Here is a 22,372-nt window from a genome sequence, read left to right as displayed (position 1 = left end):
AAGAGGATCGTAGTGAAATGGAAACTGAAGTTAGAGTTTTGCACGCACAAGCCAAGTAATGCCAATAGCCACCGAAAGTTGGAAGAGACAAGGGATGGATTGTCTTCTAGAGCCTTCGGTTTAGATTTCTAGCCTCTGGAACTAGAAGAGAATAAATTTCTCTTGTTGTAAGTAACTAAGCTTACAGTAATTTGTTCCGGCAGCCCCAGGAATTGAAAGCTGTTGGTATCACATTGGCCAAAGCCTCATTGACCGCAGAACATCACATGGATAAACCAAGACTCAAGGGGTGAAGAAATAAACTCTACTCCTGAAAGTGAGAAGCTGCAAAATCACACAGCAAAGGGATGTGCCTAGGGAGTGGCTGGGAAGAATGTGTGGCCATATGTGCAAACTGCTGTATGAATGAAACGAAAGATTTCCGCATCAGGGCAGATTATCAGCAGGTTGGAGAGGATGGAATGTCAATGTGAATGTGGAAGTACTTAAATTGGTTGTGGGAGACAACAAAAGGGGGACGAGTTTCTTGTCCAGTGGCTTCTCTACTAGGAGGGGGTGGTTTCTAATACTTGTATATCCTTAATCCAATGACATATAGAAACAGTATAATTTCTTCCAATAAATTGTTGGGAAATTAATGCGTTTAACCTGTGTCTTCCTGCATGTGTAGGATTTTTCTGTTTGATCATGGAGCCAAATACAACAGAAAGAAAAGTAATATTGAATATTTCAGATATCATTCTTAGTTAATACAACTCCGATGTATTCCAAAACTGTTTAAAGGATGCCTGCTACATGCTACGACAATGTGGAAATGGATTCAAAAACTAAATAATAATAATAATAATAAAAAAAACTTGCTTTCAAGAAATTCTACAGTGAGGGGAAATAAAAATCCAGAGAGGACAATGGAGGAGAAGGGATTTTTGGCATGGCCATCTTTCCTAGAGGGTGCTTTTTCACTTTTTCTCTCTCTTTTTCTCTCTGTCTCTCTCTGGTAAATGCACATACCCTATAGCAAAAGTTAAAAATAAATAAATACTATAAATAACTCTAATACAGAGCAGAATGCAATGAATGGTTGAGCTGCTGGGATGGTGACTAGTAGGGGAGAATTATTCAGCCTGGGGAAAGTGAGCTAGGTTGCGCAGAATGGATGGTATTGGTATGGTAACTGAGCATGAAAGCAGGAGTAGGGTGTCTTTGAAAGTGAGAAAGGGATATTTGCATTTTCTTCTCAAAGATGTCCTGAAGCATGCAGAGAGGATCAGAGGCTATAGCCTCAGAAGTATCAGCTGCCTATTTTGGCTCAAATCTGTATGTGTGTGGGAGTAGGGAGACTCCTAGAGCAGTCTGAGGTGGAAGGATGGAAAAGAAAATGCTCAGGATCTGTGGAAACCAGATATGCTGCAGTCAGAGCCTGAAGAGAATGTACCAGGTATAGAGAGACCCGACTGTCATCTATACTTCTCAATATATTCTCATATGTGATCTCGTTTGAAACTTTTAAAAACCCTGGGAGACAGGGTGATAGGTTTATACCCACCTTTGAATGGTGAAATGAAGAGTCATGATTTAGTGGCGATGGCAGAGCTAATGAATGTCAGTTAGGATTATCACTCAGATCTCCGGGGAATAGAATCTGTCTTTATTATCACTTGACAACTTATGGTACTAAGCAGTCTCTGCATTGCCTTCATAAAGCACGCTGACTGCTGAACACAGAGCTCAATGCCGTGTTCACGCTGGTTCCTCACCACCAAGCTGTCTCCTTGCTTACCCGTACGAATGAACTACGTGCAAAAAGAAATGGACTTGCTTTTATAAAAACAAAAATGAATATTTATCCAAGAGTCAACATAGGAAACTGGCTTTTAAAATTTCAGGTGAATTAAATAGGACTGTTACAGCTTCCATATTAGGGGAGGGGGGGTCAATTGTAACACCTAGAAGAATTCTACCTTGAGATATTTTTTGTACATGCTTACATTTTTTACACACTTACAGTTAGGCCAGTGCCTTACGAGTGAAGTTTCTGTAAGCTAAATGACTTGCAATTCCAATTTGTTCACCCATAGGTAAGTAAAAGGCCTTCGCCGTATGTCATAAGATTGACAAAGAAATACACATTTAGATGTTTTAAAATGTAAAAAGTTTAAACATTGCATGTATTGCATTGTGAGTTCTCCTATAAAAATACTAAACTTGGTAGCAAGACAATAAAGGGGTTTATAGTATTTATTATACTATCCTTTCTGTAAACATTGGGGACTCCTATCTATATGTAGAGGGGAATGATGAATTCTAACTTGGCTTCATAAAGATGACTCGGCAGTGATGGAAAAGAAAATGATTTGGGGCAGAGAAGTCGGAACTTAATGCGAGGGACACCATGGAAAATGCTAAGGTTGGCTATCTAGCAATATATTTGATAAGATACTAAATGATGACGTTTTAAATTATAGATAATAATTAAATACAAGTACCCCATGTAAAAGAATGAATTTTGTTTGGTGTAAGAGAGATGTAAGGTAACCGGTATGAGAGAAGGATAAGGAAATAGCAGAGAGTTGTAATGTATCTATTATGGATTCAACAGACTTGAACTCAATGGCAACTCATAAGTTGGGAAAAAATGTTCTATCATTTTCTTTATTGTACAACCAGAACCCATTATTTTTATAACGAATACATCTTTTTCTTCTGTGATTGACTATGAGATTTAACAAGACCTAAATTAGCTACTCTGCACAAAATATCTAGCATATAAATTGAAAATACTTTTCCTTTTTCCTTTCTGATTCATTCGGGAATATTTATTGATAGACGAGACGGCTATCTTTCTGCCAAATGCATCTGCATTTACCAATTTTTGTACTGCCTGTTACAGATATTACCTGTTATAAACATGACTAAATTTCAGTGCCATTTTTCTGGCCATGACAATTAATAAAAAATGGAAAGTTTTCAGATGAGCTCCGACCTTATTTTATTAGAAGCATAAAGAAGGCTTGTAAAGAAGCGTAAAGATGACTTTAACGGCAACAGTTGTGACCCGCTCAAACCATGGCAGTCATATAAAGAGAATGACTAGGCACAGACAGAGTGAGAGTTCAGTGAAAAAAATCTTTACAGCTATAGTTTTTGCTCTTTACTGTTAAATCTCTCTGCCCCTTTACATCCCACTGCGAGATTCCAGAAGGGATAATAAAGAAAATCTGGCAGTTCTCTGAGAAGGTAGAATATAATGCAATCAAGTTTCTACCATTCAAAGCAAATAATTAAATTTTTATGCTTTTCACAGCCTTTTGTATGTCTGTACCCTGCTTCTCATCAATTCTCTCCTATACTTGTGAAAGAATTTCAAATTTTCAACTGCGAATATGATAGAATCACATAGAATCTACATCCTGAATTTTTAAGTTTAACGTGAGCTTTAGTTTAGAATTGTTAAGAAGTATGAATGAATAAAATTATTCTTGTCACTAGAAGCATGAAACCTATTTAAATATTGGAGCTTTTTCATCTAATTCCAAGAAATGAGTAAAAAGTATGTTAATTTAGGTTCAGCCAATTCAGTTTTCCATGGTTTACCCTAAAGCAAGCCAATTTTCACTCAACTAAAACAACTGATGAGAATATTTATATTCTTAAATCATTTGACTTCACATGATTTTTTTTTTCCTTGATCCAGGCAATTTGGTTTAAGTTGCAAGGAAATATCCTTAGTTTTTCCAAGAGATAATTAGGCTGCATAAATACTCAAGTTGTTGAATTGATATTTTAGATGTGTGGGTATAAAGGCATGTGCTTGAGAGTTGTGACGATTTCAGACACAATTTCCGTGAAAGTAAAAACCCAGATGGCTCATTCTTCTATATTTCAGAGTCTGCCCACATTTCTAAATCTAGGAGAAATGAAGGGACAAGGAGGGACGTGACACTGAGGCTTTCTACTCAGCAGATAGGCTTTGGCCCGCATGTTGGTTATTTATTTGCTGTGTAAGCTTTGAATGTCACTTACCTTCCCAACCCCAGTTTCTTCATCTACGAAATGGGAATAGTGAGTACCATCCTCATACGATTTCTTTAAATACAAACAAAACAAGACATGTAAGATGCACAGAGTTGGCCACCTAGTGCCAGCTTGGCTAAAGTTAGTGATTATTATCAAATACAACATAGAATGATATTCCAAGACTGCAAGAAACAATTTTTCATTTTCTTTATTGTACAACCAGAACCCATTATTTTTAGAACAGATACATCTTTTTCTTCTGTGATTGACTATGAGACTTAACAAGATCTACATTAGATACTTTGCACAAAATATCTAGCATGCGTTTCCTTTTTCCTTTCTGATTCATTCAAGAATATTTATTGATAGACGAGACGGCTATCTTTCTGCCAAATGCATCCGTATTTACCAATTTTTGTACTGCCTATTACAGATATTACCTGTTATAAACATTACTAAATTTCAGTGCCATTTTTCTGGTCATGACGATTAATTAAAAAATGGAAAGTTTTCAGATGAGCTTCGACCTTATTTTATTAGAAACATAAAGGTTCTGGTCATGACGATTAATTAAAAAATGGAACATTTTCAGATGAGCTCCAACCTTATTTTATTAGAAACATAAAGAAGGCTTGTAAAGAAGTGTATAGAACGCTTTGATGGCAATGAAAAATTTACATCACTATTTGTGTTTGCAATTTAGTCATTTTTAATCTCTTTCTCAAATTATCTTTTCTCTCTTCCTTCTATTTTAAAATATCTGATTTGGTTTTTCTTTCTAAATCATGTTCCTTAAATGTGAAGGAGACGTTTTCCAAAGGTCCAGAATATTCGCCAGCACTCCCTTTCTTACCACGGCCTTTTGATATGTGACAGTTGCATTTTTCTAGAAATAAGGAACTGAAATGACCTATCCATGAAGTATTTTACTTAATGATTAGATCCTTTTCCTTCTCTTAGGGACTCCATATTTAAATTTGTCTGCTTTGATGGGGGTAGAGGTGTTTGGCAGATTTTTTCACCACAGAGCTATTATCATCACTATTAGAGCTAAGCAAATGGTCTTTCTTTTGAAGAGCAGGGGGTGTCTAATAAAAGGATGTGAACAGAGAACCGACTTCAGAGATACCTTCTCAGGGAGATCAAACCTTGGGGAGATATACAAGAGAGGGTGAAGTTTTCAGCACTGATTCCCTCAAAACCATTCTTGTGCCTATGAACCCCTGGGAGAGTCTTCATGGATCTCCAGAAGTGCATAATACCCAACTTGAGGATCACAAGTCTGCATTGACTGGCAAGATTCCAGGAACAAAATGGAGGAGAAGGGATAGTGGCTTTACCATGCCTCTGGGGGATTCTTTCTCACTTGCCCTCACATTGTCTCTGTCTCTCTCTCCTGCAAGCACATGTGTCCTAAGGCAAAAGCCTATTAAAAAAATAAGATTTGTAATATATTTCAATTGTTTTATTCATTAATGGTATCATAACTCTCTTTTGGACTTAGAGTCATATATATGGTCACTGAGATTTTAAAAACAAATTTTTAAACGTATTTTTCTTATTGAGAATTTTGAGAAAATCAAGAAAGAATTTTGTATGTATTACATAGGAATCAAATTTTGAGGCATTTGGATTACTTCAGTTGCATTTTAAGAGTTCTGTTTTAAGCTGAGGACAGAGTAATTTAAGGCAAATCAGAGAATACTACTGAGTTTGAAAAAGGCAGAATAATAGTCCCACTCAAGAACAATGGATTTAAATTCCAACTCCATTAAAAACAAGTAGGTTCGAATGCATCCTTATTCCCCGTTCAATCTGGACAAAGAGCTCAGAGTCTTGGAACTGACATATTGAACTGAGTGCACTTAGCTCTCTCTTCATGGCCAAAACTCAGCTGAGCTCTTACATGATACTTCTTTTTAAGAATTGACCATAGGGACCAGCAGTTAGTGTAATGGCTATGTCGCTGGACTCCCATGTAGTGGACCACGGTTCGCATCCCGGACTCAGTGGCTTAAAACTCACGCCGGGCGCATGTGCGTGTGTGCCCAAGATCCTGAGAGGAGAATGGAGGAGAATGAATTGCAGCGTGGCCATCCCCGCTGGGGAGGGGAGTGAGTTCTCGCTTTCTGTCTCTCTGTCTGGCGAGCACACGCACCCTATAGCAAAAAAAAAAACAAAAACCTCTCCAAAAAAAAAGAAATAAGTAAAAGAATTGAATTGACCATAACCTGAAACACTCATCCCTTAGACGTTTTTGTCCTGTCCTCAGCTTGCCCTCTCTCAGCATCAAACTTGCAGTGTGATATTTTACATCCAAAATAAGTAAAAGAAAATTTGAGGATAAAAGAGTGTTCAAGGATAAAACAGAAACTAGCAAGAGATGGCATGTAGTTAGAGAATATGTCCACTCTTTGTAGGAGCTGAGAAATGACGCAAGGGCAAGTAATGGTTTATTCTGTAAAGTTTCTCATTATTTAAAAAGGGCTTTTTCAGACGTTGGCTATACAAAATTACCAAGTAGTTAGACATGGTTTTAAAAGGAATAAGGCTATGGAAACTGCAAAATGACTTAATTTTAGTTTTTTGAGAGGTTTTTTGCTACAGGGCGCGTGCGCTCGCCAGATAGACAGAGAGAGACATAGAGACAGAAAGCGAGAAATCACCCCCCAGGGGGGATGGTCACGCCGCAATCCCTTCTCCTCCATTCTCCTCTCAGGATCTTGGGCACGCACGCACACGCACCCGGCATGAGTTTTAAGCCACCAGGTCTGGGACATGAACCGCGGTTGACTACGTGGGAGTCCAGCAACATAGCCATTATGCTAACTGCTGGTTCCCAAAATGACTTAATTTTTTAAAAAAAGAAATTGTGATAAGGGACTAGCAGGTGATGTGCTGGTTAAGGCACTGGACTCCCCACATGAACAACCATTGTTCAAGTCTTCTCAGACCTGGCAGCTTGCTTTCTTATTCTCCCTCTCTCTTTCTGTGTCTCTCTCTAATCCAATTTAATAATAATAATAATTATAATAATAATAATAAAATGAAATAAAATAAATTTTAAAAAGAAAAAATTGGTAATATACATATAACATAAAATTTACCACCTGAGCAATTTTAAATTTAGTTTAGGTAAGTATATTTACACTATTGTGAAACCAATCTTCACAACTTTTTGCACAACTGAGATTATATTCTTGCTAAGTAAATATGCATTTCCTCTCCCCCCACCCCCCGACAACTACCTTTCTACTTCCTGTTTGTATGTATGTCTAAATACTTCATAAAAGTGAAATTATACAGACTCTACTATAACTGGATTGTTTCATTAAACATAATGTTTTCCATTAAGGCTCATCCTTGTGTTAGCGTGTGTAAGAATTTACTTCCTTTTTAGGACAGAATAGAATCCATCACATGTATATACCACATTTTGTGTATCCATTCACTTATAGATGTATATATACGGGGGCTGATCCTACCTTTTAGGTATTATGAATAATGCTACTATGAGCATGAGTGTGAAAATATTTTGGGGATGCTTTTTTACAGTCTTTTGACTGTGTATCCTAAAGCAGAATTCCTGCACAATTAGATCATTCTATTTTATAATATTTTTTTCTTTGAGAGATTTTTGTATAGGGCCTCTGTGCTGTCTGGAGAGAACAAGATGGAGAGACAGAGCAAGACAGAGACAGAGAGAGACAGAGACAAAAAAAGAAAAATCTCCCCCTTCGGATGATGGCTATGTCACGATCTTTTGCCTCAATTCTTGCTCAGGAACGTAGGCCTGCACGCACACATGCCTGGTATGAGTTTCAAGCTGTTGGGTCCAGGACTTGAACTGTGATTGGCCACCTGGGAGTCCAGTGCCTTAACCATTACACTACCTACTGGCCCCTAGTTTTAATTTTTTGAGGAACCACTGTATTATTTTCCAAGCAACCATACCATTTTACATTGCTACAATAGACACAAAGATTCTAATTTCCTATATCCACACCAATATCAGTGATAATCTGGTTGTTTTTCATTACTGTTATTGTTTTTTAATAGTAGCCATGTGATGGGTATGAAGTAATATCTCACCATGATTTCAATTTGCATTTCCCCAATGACTGGTGATATTAAGCATCTTTTCATATGGCTGTTGGTGAAAATGACTTTAAATACCCATATTTTCTTTAACATATGAAAATGAAAAGTGTTATCTCACATAATAATACTGAGGGAAATCCTGGCAAACTTTAGTAGGAATAATAGTAGTAAGTACTACCCAAAGATAGAAATATTGAAACACAGTAGTTTCCACTTATGCATAAGGGACGATTTGAATTTTCCCAGGTATGCCTGAAGATTCAGATGGGACCTAAATCTATATTTTGTATGCTGTTTGAATGTGATACCTGAGATGGCTAAGGGGTACCCTCTACAGCATATTTACCCTGGACAAAGGGGTAATTTATGTGAAGGGTGGGATGAAGCTGGATGACTTCAGATGTCATCACACTCTTCAGTACAGCTTGCAGTATAAAACTTAAGAACTATTTATTTCTGGAAGTTTTCCATTTAACATTTGTGGAATGTGGTTGATCACAGGTAACAGATACTGCACCAAGAAAAACCATGGATGGGGGTGGGGGACTACTGTTTAGTGTTCTGCTACAGTTTCCCAGTCAGTCAAGAACATTATTTTGAAAACAATACTAGTATTGGCTAATCTTTTGTCCTTTGTTGTAACTCTTAGATTGCATTTCTTATCTCAGCTAGCCTCTTGAACAGCATATTTTTCAAAAGTTTTATTACAAGTCACTAGAAAAATGCATATCCTCCCTTTTATACTAGATAAAAGCAAGAGATAAACATACTGACCTAAAGAAAACAATAATGTTGTCTGGAAGCTACAGTAAACTATTTCTCTTATCAAGCCATCTGTGGTATCAGCAATGTCATGGTTAGGTTCAAGTCTTTAACAATACTTACCAAATACCTACTCTGTGTTAGACGTTAGAAATCCAAAGATAAAATGACGCAGTGTTCGACTGGAAGAAGAAAAAAATCTCACACTCTAATGATAAAAACAGACAAGAAGGTCAGCAAATTTAATACAAATGAGAGACATATGTTGATACCGTGAGTAATTTGCCCAAGGTCTATGGGCTGAGAGAGTTATCCTCTAATTCCAGACACAGGAATTAGAACACGGCATGGGAGGGGGTGTGAGCTAGAAGGTGGGACTATGGGGTGGGCTCATGGCACACCGGAAGTGTTGTTTTTATTATTATAATGTTTATTCTAATTTACATTTCACCACATATATCTTTACAGTGCACAACGTTGCTTTTTCCAGCATGATTACTATGCAAATCGGTCAAGACAAAGACATTACTATATACATTATCATCAGTAAATAACTTTTCTTTTTTTTATCAATTAAGCATACTTTTGTTTTTCCTTCCCCTGTTCCCCTCCCTCCCTCTATAACCCATCCCTGTGTTTTACTCCTATCCTTACTAGCTCTAGTAGCTATAGTTGTATTGGTCCACTTTGTATCAAAAGTCAGGATCTCATTGTTTTTCATGACTGAGTAGTACCTGTACCACATTTTTTTCAATCCAAGCATTTATTTATGGGCATTTGGGTTGATTCCATGCCCTAGTAATTATAAATAAAGCTGCAATAAACATGGATGTGGAAGTGTTTTTCTGACTGAGGGTTTTTCTATCCTTTGGGTAAATACCTAAGAGTGGAATTACTGGGTTGTATGGTAGTTCTGGTTGTAGGTTTCTGAGGAATCTCCATATGGTTCTCCAAAGTGATGGTACTAATTTGCATTCCCACCAGCAGTGTAGGAGAGTTCCCTTTTCACCACAGCCTCACCAGCACCTATCAATATTTTTTATGAGAGTTCCATTCTGACTGGGGTTAAGTAGTATCTCATTTTGGTTTTGATTTGTATTTCCCATATGATGAGAGATGTCGAGCACGTTTTCAGATACTTTGGGGCTGTTTGTATGTCTTCTTTGGAGAATTGTCTTTTCAGATATTTTTCCCATCTTTTAATTAGATCGATTACTTTTCGTGGGTAAGCTACGTGAGTTCTCTGTATATTCTGGTTATCAGCCCTTATCTAAGGTATAGTTTGAAAACACATTCTCCCACTATGAGAGTTGTCGTCTTCTCACTCTACTTATTGTTTCTTTTGTTGTGTAGAAATTTCTCAGCCTAATATAGCCCATTTGTTTTCTTTTTCTTCTTCTTTTTTTTTTTTTTGAGACTATTGCCTATGCCTTCTTTAAGAAGTCTTTGCCTACTCCAAAGTCTCCAAGAATTTTTTCCTGTGTATTTCACCAGTATATTTATAGTTTGAGGTTTTATGTTTAGATCCTCAATCCATTTTGAGTTCATTTTTGTTAGTGGTGAGAGATAAGGATCCAGTTTTATTCTTCTGCAAGCAGATATCCAGTTCTCCCAGCACCATTTGCTGAAGAGATTTTTTTCTCTTACTAGACGTTTTTGTGTCCTTTGTCAAGGATCGGTTGACTGTATGTTGAGGGTTCTCAATTCTATTCCATTGGTCTACATGTCTATTTCTGTGTCAATACCATGCTGTTTTAATTATCACAGCTTTGTAATATTTTTTTGAGGTTGGGACGTGAGATGCCTCCTATTTATTCCCCTTGCACAGTATTACTTTGGAAATGCAGGACCTTTCATGATTCCAGACAAATTTTATGATTCTTTTTTCCTATTTCTGTGAGGAATATCTCTGGTAGTTTGATTGGTATTGCATTAAATTTGTAGATTAATTGGGTAGGATTAATATCTTGATTACATTAATTCTTCCAATCCAGGAACATGGGATGGCTTTCCACTTTTTTTGCATCATTTTGAATTTCCTTTTCTAGTGTTTCATAGTTTTCCTTGTAGAGATCTTTAAAATCTTTGGTAAAGTTTATTTCTAGCTATCTTATTGGTTTTGTGGCTATTATAAATGGGATTTGCTTCTTCATTTCTGTCTGTTTGTCCATTGTTGGTGTATAAAAATGCTGTAGATTTTTGTATGTCAAATTTGGATCCTGCCACTTTATATATTCATTTATCACTTCCAGGAGTTTTTGACTAAAACTTCCAGTACTGATTTTTGTTTGCTTATTTGTTTGTTTTTTGAGAGTAAATTTTACTGTAAGATGCATGCACTCACTAGAGAGACAGAGAAAGAGAGAGACAGAAAATGAGAAATCACCCTTCAAGAAGGAAGGTCATGCTGCAATCCTTTCTCTTCCATTCTCTTCTTGGGATTTTGGGCACACACACAATTGCTCCTGGCATGAGTTTTAAGCCACCAGGTCCAGGACTTGAACTATAGTCAACTATGTGGGAGTCCAGCAACATAACCATTATGCCATCTGCTGGTCTCCCAGAACTATCTTAAAAAGAGTGGGGAAAGTGGGCAGCTTTGTCTTGTTCCAGTTTTAAAAGTTTCAGCTTTTCCCTACTCAGCGTAATTTTAGCAATAGGTTTTTCATAGAAGGCTTTTATTGTGTTGAGGAATGTCCTTTCTCTGCTGACTCTGCTGAGTCTTAATCATGAAGGGATGTTGTACTTTATCAAATGCTTTTTCTGCATTGATTGATATGATTATAATTTTTTATCTTGCCCTATTAGAAATTTTTTTAAATATAAGAATAATAAATAAAGTTAAGTAAATAATTCTTACAACAGAAACAAAACACATTGTGGAGGTAGAAATCTTGATATTTAAGTTCATGGCTTGATCATTTTAAATTAGCAATGATAGTGAAGATGTACCTTTGGGTATTGGAGCTTCAGCTAAGAAAGCTTCTGGGTGAAATGCATTTTTTAGGTTTTGATGGCTGTTGAATAGAATCAGTATCAAAGAATTGCAAGTCTGACATTGATGAGGCTGTGGAGCACAGTTCTGTCACTGTACATCTAAGCACACTGAGGTGCATGGAACCCAAGTAATTTTAAAAGGAAATATAGTTAAAAGTAACAAACTGAAATATAACCAAACACTCAGAAAAGTTTTCTACATAGTCTAAGAGCATTAGTTACAAGAACTGATGGAAGTGTTTTGCCTTCTTTGGAAGACTTAGCTGGTGAAAGTTGATTTTTTAATAACTACATGTTAGGAACTTATACGCCTCTACTTTCCTTTTTGATATACGTAATTTGCTTCTCTTGTACTAACTGTTTTAAATAGAAGAGGTCACACTCATCTAGAGTGTTCTTTGAATCAGAGGGCTTAAGTAAATTGAAATGCATGCAGCGGAGGAGAAGTGCATACGAAGACAAGACTGGAAGCAGAACTAATATAAGCATAAGAGAAGTAGCTCCTTTTTAATTCCTGCTTTTACAGTATCATTTCCTCACTGCTGTGTTCACATTTTTAGTTAAAAAGGCAGTGGTGTTCTAATTCTTCAGCTTTCAGGACTGTTGATTGATGTTAATTTTTCTCTCAGCAGGCTGAGTTCTTAGAGAAATGGGAGAAAAGTCAGTTATTGGGGTCCTTCAGTTCTCCTTCCTGATTTCTATTGGGAGACAGATCACTGGAGGGGTCCTGTCAACCATCATACTTCATTATTTTCTCTTTTTAAAACATTTTGACTGAAAGGCTTATATTACATTTAAAATTTTTATTTATTTCTTCAATGAGACCAAGAGAGATTCTCAACAAGATGTTCATACTGTGATTTTTTTATAATTATTTTATATAACTTTATTTATTTTAATTTGACCAGAGATGGACAGAGAGAGAGAGAGAGACCAAATGAGAATGCAAGCCACCAGATCAAGGACTCGAACCATGGTCAGCCATGTGGTTGTCCAGTCCCCTTAACCACCATGCCACCTGCCAGCCCCCTCTCACAGCTGGCCCAGTTATGGGTACAAAGAAGCACTCAGCATATTCAGGGGTTTCCTGGGATGTAAACCCATGACTTTTTCCATGGGGTTCGAGATTGCATTGTCACCGGGTGCATTGTGACTCCTAAAATAAATGAATAGATATAAAATTTATAATTTATTATTTACATCTAGCTGTTATATATCTTCATGGCAGACAATACGGTTTTTCAAAGCATACATGAGATATGTGATACTAAAATATATCTTTAAAATGTTCTTCCTTGGTTGATGTCACAAAATATGCATTGCATTTTTGTTTGTTTGTTTGTTTTTGTTTGTTTAATTTTGGTTTATTTGAGAGATTTTTGCTATAGGGTGCGAGCACTCACCAGAAAAACAGAGAGACAGGAGACAGAGACAGAAAGCAAGAAATCTCCCCCTATAGGGGATGGCCACACCGCAATCCCTTCTCTTATTGGAGAAGGCACCCGCTGTGAGTTCAGGTCACCGAGTCCAGGACTTGAACCATGGTCAACTACATGGGAGTCCAGCGACATAGCCATTATGCCAACTGCTGGTCTCTGCATTGCATTTTGAGAATGTGGGTTTAACAACTACTTTCACTGAAATTTCCTTTACATGGCAATGGCCTTGTCTTCCTTATCTTGTTTAATACTTCATTTTCTTTAGAGCAATTTCAAGTTCCTAAGATTTGTTTTGATTAATAAAAATATTAAAGGAGCTAACATGTTCCGCATACTGATGTCCTAGGCAGTAGTACGTATGTATAGTGTCTCATTTAAACCTAGCAATACCTCTGTAAGGTAGGTAGTGTTGTAATTCCCAAAGGTCTCACACCTTTGTAATTGAACTCAAGTTAAAGCTGGGACTTGCCTCTGGGGTCCATAGGGTTACCACCATGCTGTGCAACTTGTCTCCCAAAGCACATATCACAGTGCTATCCATGTGGGAGAATTGTCAAAGTCGAATGGCAAGGCACCCCACACTTAATGCTCAGGAATTAAGATATAATCATTTCCACATTAGAAGAATAAATACATGCCTAAGACATTAATTTGCCGATTATTCTTCCCCATGGAGGATACAGTCTGATAATCAAGCTTCTATATGTTGTATGCTACATTGACATCTTCAACTTTCATATAGTATGAACACTAACCTCTGCAATGTTCAGGGAACAATAACATGGGAACATACAATATCATTCATAATCCTTTCTACATAATACAGTCAACTGAGTGAAACATGATGGGTTACTCTTAATTGGAAAAAACCTCATGATACTCTATTTTAACTCAAGAATGTTAGCATTTCCAGGGTTAGCATTAATTTCTTTCTCTTTTTTTTTTTTTTTGGAGAGGTTTTTGCTATTTTTGACTATATTCTTTTTTCCTTAGCGAAGTGGGAAAACATCCCAAATGCCAAAAGCCAATGATGTGTTCTTAGGCTCTTAATGTGTAATCTCATTAGTTTCTGGTTTTTAGCTGGTACAAATTTATGAAGTCAGTATTTGTTTATCTTGGGGGAATTTTGCTTATGCATTTTAAAGATACAATTATTGTTTTCCTCAGGCATTTCATGCCAATATTTGTCCTTTATTATCATGGTGGGGAAAGTTTTTCACTTTGCAGTCTTACGCGGTTCAGAGAGATATAGTCAGTTCTTCCAAAAGCATGTTTTTTCAAAAAATATTTTTTGTTCTTTATCTTTGAAGGAGCATGTTTATCCAAAGGAAGTCTATGAATCAATATGAGGTTTGGTTTACACTTCTAAAAAATATTGCCTTGATCTCTGATGGTAAGCATCCTCCAAAGGTAATTTTGCTTTGTGATGGTCTTACCAGTTTAGTAAGTAAAAACAGCTATTTACAAAGCGATAGTGTTTCTAAGAAGACAAACCTAAACTTCACCCCACCCTCTTTTGTAACATTGTGCCATCCTCTCCATCCACATGAAATCTTAAATTCCATTAACCAAACACTGCAATTCTTAGATTCCTGTCCTTGGTTCAGTCTCCCATAGAAAAATGGAATGAGGAAGGAACAACTTCAGTAGAGTTTGTTTTAATATATACAGAAAACTAATCATAAAACACTGAGATTCAAATTTTATACTTTGTAGTGGCTTTCAAATGCATTTTTCTCTCATTTGGCTTCACAACTTTCTGCTTGGAAAGTATTAACCACATTTTTTTAAAAAGAAGGACAGGAAGATTCTGAAAAGTCAGTGGCAAGTTCAAGATCACCAAGTTAATATAGTCACAAATACGACTTGGGAGTTCTGATCACAGGTCTTGTTACAGTTTCACGGCACGTTCCATGATTACGAGAAAAATAAAATGGAGTAAGCATCTCTAATAAGTTTTAGTTTCAAAATATTTAACTGGTTCTTTTTCAGGATGTATGTGCTTGTATGTAGAGAGAGAGATAGATAGATTATCATATATATGTGTATCCATGTCTTAGATGATCAAACTTTCCTTATCTAAAGAGTTTTTATGTGTTGGGTCATCAGAAAAGTCATGCTGTGTTTTTTTTATGTTTTTCCATGCAAAAATGCATCATGACTTTTTCAATGACTCTATATAAATATGTGTGTATATACATACATACACATACATGAAATTTCTTAGATTATATGTAATTATAGATTATATATAGATTATATATAATGTTTTTATATCAACCTTCCTATTTAAGGAGTTCTTGATATCAAATCTTCCTATTTAAGCAATTTTTTAATATCAAACCATCCTGTTTAAGGAGTTTCTTTTGAGTGTCACAAGCAGAGATAACCTGAAGCAGTACGGCACGTCAATCACCTTGAAAATAATAGAAAAACTGAAAGTGTTGTTTCACCGTATAAATCCTTTACTTTGTTCATAGCTGCAAACATTTTTTGAGACATTCCTGAGGGCCAGTTCACCTCTTCAGGCCTTCGATAACATGAAGGAAGCAATTAGCAAACTCCTGCTAGCTGCTGAAGTGGTCAGTGAGACATCTACTCTGGGAGCAAAGACTTTCAACAGGTAAAACAAATTTTAATTTAATCAAATAGCAAAAAAAAAAAAAAGCCTATCTTCTAAGAATTGTTAGTGAAAATATCTAATTACCACAAGTAGGTGGTATTTGGACAATTTTATGTCAGCATATTAATATGGTTTTCTAAATATATATATATAGCCTACTTTAAAGATCCTAAAACTTCAGACTAGATTTTAGACTCGGTATTTAAATAGTGGAGACAAGAAGTGAAGTACACATTTTTTAAAATTAATTTAAAAACTGTAGTCATCTTTCAAGCTCAGCTTTTTCTGTCATATACACTTAGACTTGACAAGGTATAATTTTACTTATTCACGATAAATTTTGTTCTTAAATATTCCACTGATTTCATAATGCAGAGGAAGAAAGACTTTTATTAACAACATTCAGTAACTCCTATTCCATATCTCATTTTACTTGAATATCATTAGTGTTTCTATTAAATCTAGTAAATTGAAGGGGCCTCAATTAAAACTTCATCATATTTTATGTGTGAATAAGCACCTTGCAATAAGAATGGGAATGTTTTCTTCTCCATATTTAGGTTTTCATGGAATAACTTTATTGTTTAATTGAAGGTGCTAGGAATACTTAGATATAGTTGCATTTTCTGTAAGAAATAAAGCGTATTTCAAGTCCTACAATTAATGATATGTAATTTAAATTATCTCAGACACTGCTCTTTTTATTTAGTTCAAATATTTAGATTTGATCACTGCAGTGATCATTAACATATGATACCAAATAGTAGAGCAAACCTGACAATATAGTTTTGTTGCTTTTTTCATTTCAGATGCACATTTTGTTTTCAACTTTTAACTTTTGATATTGGTTATGGCAGTTTGAGGTACCCTGTGGTGCTCCAGGTGAGTATGCCAAAGGCTTCATGAGTGGTGTGAACTTCCACCTCCTGGGGAAGGATCTGTGTGTAGTGCGGTGTGCTTGTATGTGCGAGTCCTCTTTTCATGCGAAGTATGCAATCAGAAAGCAGCAATTTGCATCAGAGAGACTACAAGTAATATTCACTCTGGTTCAGTGAATTAACTATTAGTATGTGGGGAAGTAAAATTTGGGAGTTTCTAATTCCCACTATGTGTCTCTGTAGAACAGACATGAAGTTATCTATGGTTCAATCACTGTTTATGAAATAAATATGGTATAAAATCAAGTCTGTGTTTATGGACAAAAGTAGATGCAATAGAAAATTGGCGATAGCAGATTACCAAGTATATTCACATGAGTTATTAGAAAAGGTAGCACTTGCTGGGGACCAGCAGTTGGCGTAATGGCTATGTCGCTGGACTCCCATGTAGTCGACTATGGTTTGAATCCTTGGCCCAGTAGCTTAAATTCATGTCAGATGCGTGTGCATGCATGCCCAGGATCCCAAGAGGAGAATGAAGAAGGGATTGCGGTGTGGCCATCCCCCCTGGGGGTTGATTTCTCACTTTCTATTTCTCTCTGTCTTTCTGGGGCACGCACGTGCCTGGGGGACCCCCGTGCCCTATAGCAAAAAAAAAAAAAAACCTCTCAAAAAAAAAAAAAAAGGAAAGGAAGGTAGCACTTTCTGTTTGTTTAGGCATTGACAGTTTGTTTAATATTGGCCTATATTTTAATCTAGAATTCCACGGGAATTTTTTAATTTTTTTCTGGTAATATAAATATATGTAAGTGGAAGAGTGGGGTTTTTTTTTTTTTGGATACTCTAATTCTTTTCTTTCCTCTAAAATGAAATAAACTCATCCAAATCATTTTTCCAAACATATTTCTGTTCTAAAAGAGATTTTAGTAACTAGAAGATTTTTAAAATTTAATTGAATTTGAGCCAGCAGGTGGCATGGTGGTTAAGTCACCAGATTCTCACATGGTCCATCCACCAACGTTCAAGTCCAGACCTGGAAGCTTAAAATCCATGCCAGGCACATGTGCATGCATGCCCCACATCTCAAGAGGAGAGTGGAGGAGAAGGGACTGTGGCGTGGTAATTCACCCAGTGTGTGATTTCTTACTTTCCCTCTGTCTGTCTCTCTCTGGTGAGTACATGTGCCCTATGGCAAAAAATAAATACATTAAATTAAAATTAAAAACTTAATTGAATTAGTCTATAGAAAGTTATTTCTTGGAATATAGAGTGAGAAGGAAAGAACAAAATAAAACTAGGTGTAACCAAATTTTGACTTTATATAGGATTTATTTACCTACAAACTATTTTACTGGGAAACCAAGTACAGAATATGTGGTTCAGACATTTTGTCCATAAAGTTTTGAAGCTTTATGAGTAGACATATTTGAATGGTCATTTATTATTTTACACACATATTTAATTGTTTATATTGTACTTTACAGAAGTTATTATTCAGAAAAAAAAAGTGTTATGTGTTATCTTGTATGAACAAAAATTCTTCAACTAAGGGTCTCATGATAAACTAATGTAATCTTATGAAACATCAGTTAAATCTCCAATGGATTCAAAAATTCTGTCTTCAAAACAGTATTCACATTTACAAAACTGTTGACCTCCAAAATGACCACTAGATGTCAGTTCTGATCTGCAATTCAACAGGAAATAAATCACATCTCAGTCTTGCTGTATTAAAAGTAAGTCAATGAAAAATATTTGCTGTGCTTTTCTTACTCTTTCAAAGGTGCACGAGTATTTCAGCGTTCAAGGTGATGATAATATGGAGTTTGAGGACCAAAGTACAGAAGAATTCCTTTTAAAAGACACTTTCAACTTTCTCTTCTCTAATGAATCTTCACTTTCTGTATTTTATGAGATGTTTCAGAGACTTTATAGATTGGGTGTATTTAAGGTAAGTGCATATTTGTATGCTGACAAATATTTTTGGATGTCAGTCTTTAGAAAATGACACTTTTTAAATTGTGTAGTTAAGCAAGTTGATAATTCATTTGAAATTAATGGATATCTATTATAGTACACCTCTTATTTTTTTCTGACCTGAGGGGCAATATTATATTTATGTCAACTAAGTGAGTGACTGCTTATGATGAAATTATGGGTTAAAAATGAAGTAAAATCAATCATAATTTATAAGGAACATTTGTGGGTTTTATAAATAATGCATATTATTTGTTATAGAATACTTTCGAAGGGATGTTAGAACTTGTTTGAGGCAATCTAGAATAGCAATGAGTGCTTCTGACTGACATTAGAGGACCTGAGTTATAAAATTACTTAGAAAAAAAAAAATTTGCCAGAAGGCGCATGTGTACGCCAGGTAGAGAGACTGAGAGAGAAAGTGAGAAAGCACTTCCTGTGGGGGATGGTCATACCACATCCCTTCTCCCCCCCTTATCCTATTGGGACTTCAGGCACCCATGCACACAGGCCCAGCATGTTTTCCGAGTCCCTGAGTCTGAGACTAGAACCAAGCAGTTGACCATGTGGGATCTAGCCACCTTGACCACCATGCCACTGGCAAGCCCATAGCACTATTTTGGTAAAGCATTCAGATTTGTTAACATGTTTGAGCAGATGCTGATGAATAGAGTGAAGTGCTTCAGCATTACACTGATTAATTTTTAGACACATCTGCAACTCCCCAACCTCACTACCAAAGCATCGTTGAGCTATATGAGGAGACTGCAAAAAGCTCATGAGAAATGGAATTAAAGAACAAGTTCATTTGGTGTAAACATTTTTGAAAATCTGTGTGTAGCTTTTTATAATGCTTTTTTTTTTTTTTTTTTTTTTTTTTTTGAGAGAGAGAGTTTTGCTATAGGGCAAGAAAGAGAAAGCAAAAAAATCATCCCTCCAGGGGGGATAGCCACACATAGTCCCTTCTCCATTCTCCTCTCAGGGTTTTGTGCACACATGCACATACAGCTGGCATGAGTTTCAAGTCACCTGGTCCAGGACTTGAACCATGGTTGACCACATGGAGTCCAGCATCTTAACCACTATACCACCTGCAAGCTCGTATAACATTCGTTTTCCATGAACATTTTGAATACCCCTTCCTATCATCTATGTGAAGTTTTCTTACATTCAGACACTATTGTGACAAATTAAAGCTGCTATGCATTATTTAGCACTAATTAGTTTAGCTGTTTATTTATTGAGTTTAATATTTAATTGTTGTTGTATTCAGTGGAAGGTAGCTAGACTAAATATAGTTTGACTTTGAGCAATTGTTTAAGCTTGTTTTACCCCCTAATATAGGGTGAAAATTATCCAAAGGAACTAAACCAATGCCTGTCTTTGGAGGAAATTAACTCAATTATGACTTTTATAAAGGAACTTGGGAGTCTGGGACAATTCCAACTGGTAAAAGTGACATTTGATTCTTTTTGATTACTGGGATTATAGTAGATCTGCTGTAAGCTATGTGCTTTTGATTTTAAATTAAGTGAAGATATTTCTTTAAGAAACAGAAATCTTTGTGAGGTTCTTCTTTTCATAGATCTAACTATAATAGTTGGATGAGCAAGGTCTGTATGTTTTAAGAGACTGCAAACAATACATTACTATCAAAGGTGGAATAATACTCAGTGTAGCTGCCAGTTCTCAAAGGGAAAAATGTCGACACTTTTCTGAAGACGTTTTGCTTTTAGCTTTGGTATATTTATGGGCAGTCAACATTTATTTCTGCTTACTTTACCCTTTCTGTGTTAAATAAAATATAATGGACTATGACAAATATATTTCAGAAAATTAATTTGTTATACTCTATAGAAAATTCCAAAAAAAAAGAAAATGCAAATAGTTATAATTTTTACTGGTTTTGGCCTTTAAAAAAGGCAATTATTTTCTCTTCTATACATGTTAATGGGTTCTGTTCATTTATTTGTCAACATCAAAAGATCATTTTATTGCAAGTGAATGTGCATGTTCAGTACTTATTTCGTTTCTAGGTCTACCATATCGAATAGGTAGACTATAATGAATTTGTATTATTCCACCTAAAATTTGTTCATATAAAACATTTTTAAGCCTTTACTAATTCATTATTAAGCTGATGTTACACTCATTTATTACTTAAAAAAATCAATGAATATGCATGCTATTTGTTTGAGTAACCAATTAGTTAATTAATGAATATTTGACACTTGTTCTTATAATTTAGCCCCATATTTGGAGCTTTCAAAGTAAGTTATTTCTGCATAGATACTTTGTATATTATCGTAATAATTAATTTAAATTTACTAAGTATTATATTCATCACAGTTTGGTTCAATATTATCGAAAGATAATTAAAGAGACCCGGCCCTTCAGTAATTAATCATTTCAGATACTGTGAATGTGGAATACATCCCTTAGCACAATGTGAGGATTGTCTAAAGAATTATTTTGCAGGTTAAAGGGAAAATCCAAATTTCCTTACTCTCAGAGTAGAAAGAGATCTATGGGGGGTTTTGCCTGTGTGTGAGATAAATATATTTCTTTTATTTTTCTTTATTATTATTATTTTTTTAATGACAGAAGCAGATGTGAGAGAGTAACACCCTTCACAGGGTCTCGTCATATCACAATCCCTATCTCCAGCCCTCCAGTTCCTTCGTATCTTAAACACTCTTGAGCTCATCTGCTCTGTTTTCTCCCTAACCCAAGGATCCCAGCCCTCAGTCAGCCATGTTGTTTTCAGCATCGCAGTCCAACACGCTAACTAACAACTGCACTGCCTGGACTGGGCCAAGTTACTTGTAACCATTTTTCTTTTCTTTCTTTTTTTTTTTTTTTTTTTTTTTTTTTTTTGGGGGTTTTTTTTTTGGGGCATCTCCAGAAACACTATAGGGCACGTGCGCTCTCCAGAAAGACATAGACAGAGAGATAGGAAGTGAGAAATCACCCCCCAGGGGGGATGGCCATGCTGTGCTGCAATCCCTTCTCCTCCATTCTCCTCTCGGGATCTTGGGCACGCACACGCACACACATACACACACACACGCGCGCTCCCTGCGTGAGTTTAAGCCACCGGGTCCCGGACTCCGACCGAGGTCAGCTACATGGGAGTTCAGCGACAGAGCCGTTAGGCTAACTGCTGGTCCCAACCCATTTGTAACCTAAGAGAATCCCTTATTCTTCCTCTTGCCCAACTTACTCTGTAATTAGCTGTTTCCAGATATCTATAGCAAGAAGGAGAAATCTGTATTTTATAAAAATATCCAAAGATAAGAAAAAGAGTAATACTACATTTTAATTTATTTTCTGTAACTTATGCAGATATTTTGTGTTTGACTCTTCCTTCCCAGCTCTTTCCATCTACTGCTCCTAGGATTCAATCTTGGATGCGAGAATTTTATGATATGGGAAATCTTATGAGAAAGCCTGACTCAGTCCTGACCCAATATTGGTCTCTTTTAAATATATTTGAACAGTTTCAGCTCTTGAATAAGAAGACACAGCTACATCCCCTGGAATGGTAAGATAGCCACAAATTTGAATTGTGCAACTCA

General features: G+C 36.0%; 1 protein-coding gene across 1 annotated transcript in view; it reads left to right on the top strand.

Annotated features, from left to right (window-relative positions):
- CPED1 (cadherin like and PC-esterase domain containing 1) overlaps positions 1-22,372 on the top strand; it is a 341,161-nt gene that overhangs the window by 151,865 nt on the left and 166,924 nt on the right. Inside the window, exons 8-12 of the mRNA XM_027772159.1 lie at positions 15,797-15,939; positions 16,749-16,821; positions 18,601-18,768; positions 20,139-20,243; positions 22,169-22,338. Of these exons, the coding sequence (XP_027627960.1) occupies positions 15,797-15,939; positions 16,749-16,821; positions 18,601-18,768; positions 20,139-20,243; positions 22,169-22,338 (659 nt within the window). The remainder of the gene's footprint in view (positions 1-15,796; positions 15,940-16,748; positions 16,822-18,600; positions 18,769-20,138; positions 20,244-22,168; positions 22,339-22,372) is intronic.

The sequence above is a fragment of the Tupaia chinensis genome, unplaced genomic scaffold, assembly GCF_000334495.1.
Source record: "Tupaia chinensis unplaced genomic scaffold, TupChi_1.0 Scaffold000257_1, whole genome shotgun sequence".
NCBI lineage: Eukaryota > Metazoa > Chordata > Mammalia > Scandentia > Tupaiidae > Tupaia > Tupaia belangeri.
Note: the sequence above shows the minus strand (reverse complement) of the source record. Positions and strands in the feature narration are given on the sequence as shown.